Source organism: Sphaeroforma arctica, assembly GCF_001186125.1.
Source record: "Sphaeroforma arctica JP610 unplaced genomic scaffold supercont1.122, whole genome shotgun sequence".
NCBI lineage: Eukaryota > Ichthyosporea > Ichthyophonida > Sphaeroforma > Sphaeroforma arctica.
The window spans coordinates 138,867-141,264 of record NW_014040436.1 but is presented as its reverse complement, the minus strand read 5'-3'; the positions used below and the strand labels follow the sequence as shown (position 1 = coordinate 141,264).

At 33.7% G+C, this 2,398-nt stretch overlaps 1 protein-coding gene across 1 annotated transcript in view; it reads right to left on the bottom strand.

Annotated features, from left to right (window-relative positions):
- SARC_02670 (maf-like protein) overlaps positions 1 to 598 on the bottom strand; it is a 3,616-nt gene extending 3,018 nt beyond the window's left edge. The window contains exons 1-2 of the mRNA XM_014303573.1: positions 444 to 598; positions 111 to 221 (exon numbers count right to left, since the gene is read on the bottom strand). Of these exons, the coding sequence (XP_014159048.1) occupies positions 111 to 221; positions 444 to 533 (201 nt within the window). The 5' untranslated portion in view covers positions 534 to 598. The remainder of the gene's footprint in view (positions 1 to 110; positions 222 to 443) is intronic.
- Between the last annotated feature and the right edge of the window lie 1,800 nt (positions 599 to 2,398).

The following is a 2,398-nucleotide window of genomic DNA, read 5'->3' as shown; positions in this document are numbered from 1 at the left end:
GTGTGTGTGTGTGTATTTACATATATATATATATATATATATATCGAAACCACAAAATGGACAACAAAGATATTTCGAAAAATGAAAGCTTTTTTAACAGGAATACTAACCTCTTTGGCCTTGTGGATACTTGTTTGGCGCACATAGTCATAGCAATTCGGATAATCATCCTTGTCCAAGTTCTCTTCGAATATAGACGGGACGATTTCAAATTTCAATCCCTACAGTTGTCAAGGGGAGACGCAGGCCACGGATAGGCGGACATAGCACTTTTTAAGTAAGCGCCTATTCCAAAACGAGTGTTTCAGCTTCATCACCTAATTTCAACAAGTTCGTTAACTGCAAGCTTATTCAATACACAACAACTAGTACATTGTATACTGGAGAATAGTATGCATGTTGGATTCCTTTTCACAATAACAACGAACTATTCGCCAACTCACCAACTTATCTAAAAGCTCTTTGCGACGAGGCGAACCAGATGCGAGTACGATACGTTTACTATTCAAAACGCTTAAGTGCGGCAAAATCATGGTGCACGAGTTTTATCTTCTAAGATTGCTAAAGGTTAGTAAAGATCGAATCTCTCAGACCCGCCTATATGTTCTACAAAACATTAATAAGAGGCCGAGATGAACTGAAGTTATACTATGAAACAAGAAATGCCAATATGTATGTACTTTTTGTCCTAGTTGATAAATTACCATCATACAGAATTTGTTTATAAAAAATAGTTTACTACATATCATACAGAATTTTGAAAGCTTTCTTGTATTGTTATTTTAACTTGAAAACAATATGATTTTATTATATTTTTAGTTTTTTTACATCACCTGATGCCGGATGTCAACGTGTGATGTGTCATGTAAAAAACCATACTAGCCAATTGAAGTGTAGATATTTAAATATCTATTTGTTGTATATAATAATTGAAAATAAATAACTTATGAAATCGACATATTTACTCATGAGTCATGAGTGATAAGACTCATGACCCTCTCTCACACAACGAAGAGTTGTAATTAATATGCCTACATATGGTGCACACTGCCCAGAGCAGTGAGCCAGTGGCACCTATACTGCACCCACTTTTTTAAAAATCAACAGTTTTTAAATTGTTGCAAATTATTTGAGCGAGTTTTTAATTCGCACGAGTTTTAATGTCGAGACTTCTCTTTATTTCAACGAGTTCTGGTCGGTTTTCTAACGAGTTGCAGGAGTGATCCGAGCTGAAAAACTTACTCTCGAGTGCTAAAACGGGAAGTATGTTTTTCAGCGAGGACTACTCCGTCCGCAACGAGTTAGAAAACCGACCGGAACGGGTTGAAATATATAAAAATCGAGACATTACAACGAGTGCGTATTAAAACCGAGCTTTAATAATTTGAACAATTTAAAAACTGTGTCTATATATTATACCAATGAAAACGCAAGTATTTTCTTTCAATTCAGCAACAATTCGCGATTGAGGGTAGATTTCTCTGTAGAAAGTGAAAAATCTTTTCTCGCTGTTCATGGTTGGGCAATTATAGAAATAAAACCAATTCTAGTTTTTTTCACGTGTGAAAAAAACCGTTGAGGTATTTTCAATTGCATAGCAGCAGTGGAAAAAACTGAAGATAGTAAAAAACAACGTTACTTTTGATTTTTATTCGACAGAAACAATGAAAAAAACTAAACAGTTTTTAAATTGTTGGCTACATATTGAATACTTGTGATTGTGTGGTGTACGAGAGTATTGTTGATACGAATGGCTACGCGTCCCTGGCACCGCCGATTTGTTTGTTTGTTTTTTAAAAGGCTGCTCGCTTTGCTCGCGCCTACCGACATATTTTTAATTGAAAAATGGTTTAAAAATACTTTTTCTAAAAAACAACTTCTATATTAGACGCTCGCTCCTGCTACAAAGACATGAATATATTGTTTTTAATTGCGGGCAAATTCAAGTATAATATCAATTTTTAATACTAGGTTTAAAAATATTACACAAGTAGCGAACGAATTCAAATTATCAACCAAAATCATAAATGCTTCCTTGATGTAATTGTCATATTTAGCCTGCTACTGCATTCAGTGTCTAATATTATTTTAGTGGGTTAGGCCAGCTAGTATTACAAATTGATAATATAAAATCAGACTTTTAATTCACCCATTATAGTGCTACAACGACATGAATATATTGTTTTTTAATTGCGAGCAAATTCAAGTATAATATCAATTTTTAATACTAGGTTTAAAAATATTACACAAGTAGCGAACGAATTCAAAATATCAACCAAAATCATAAATGCTTCCTGGATGTTATTTTCTTAAATAATTTTAACTGTCATAGTTAGCCTGCTACTGCATTCAGTGTTTAATCTTAATTTAGAGGGCTAGGCCAGCTAGCATTATAAAT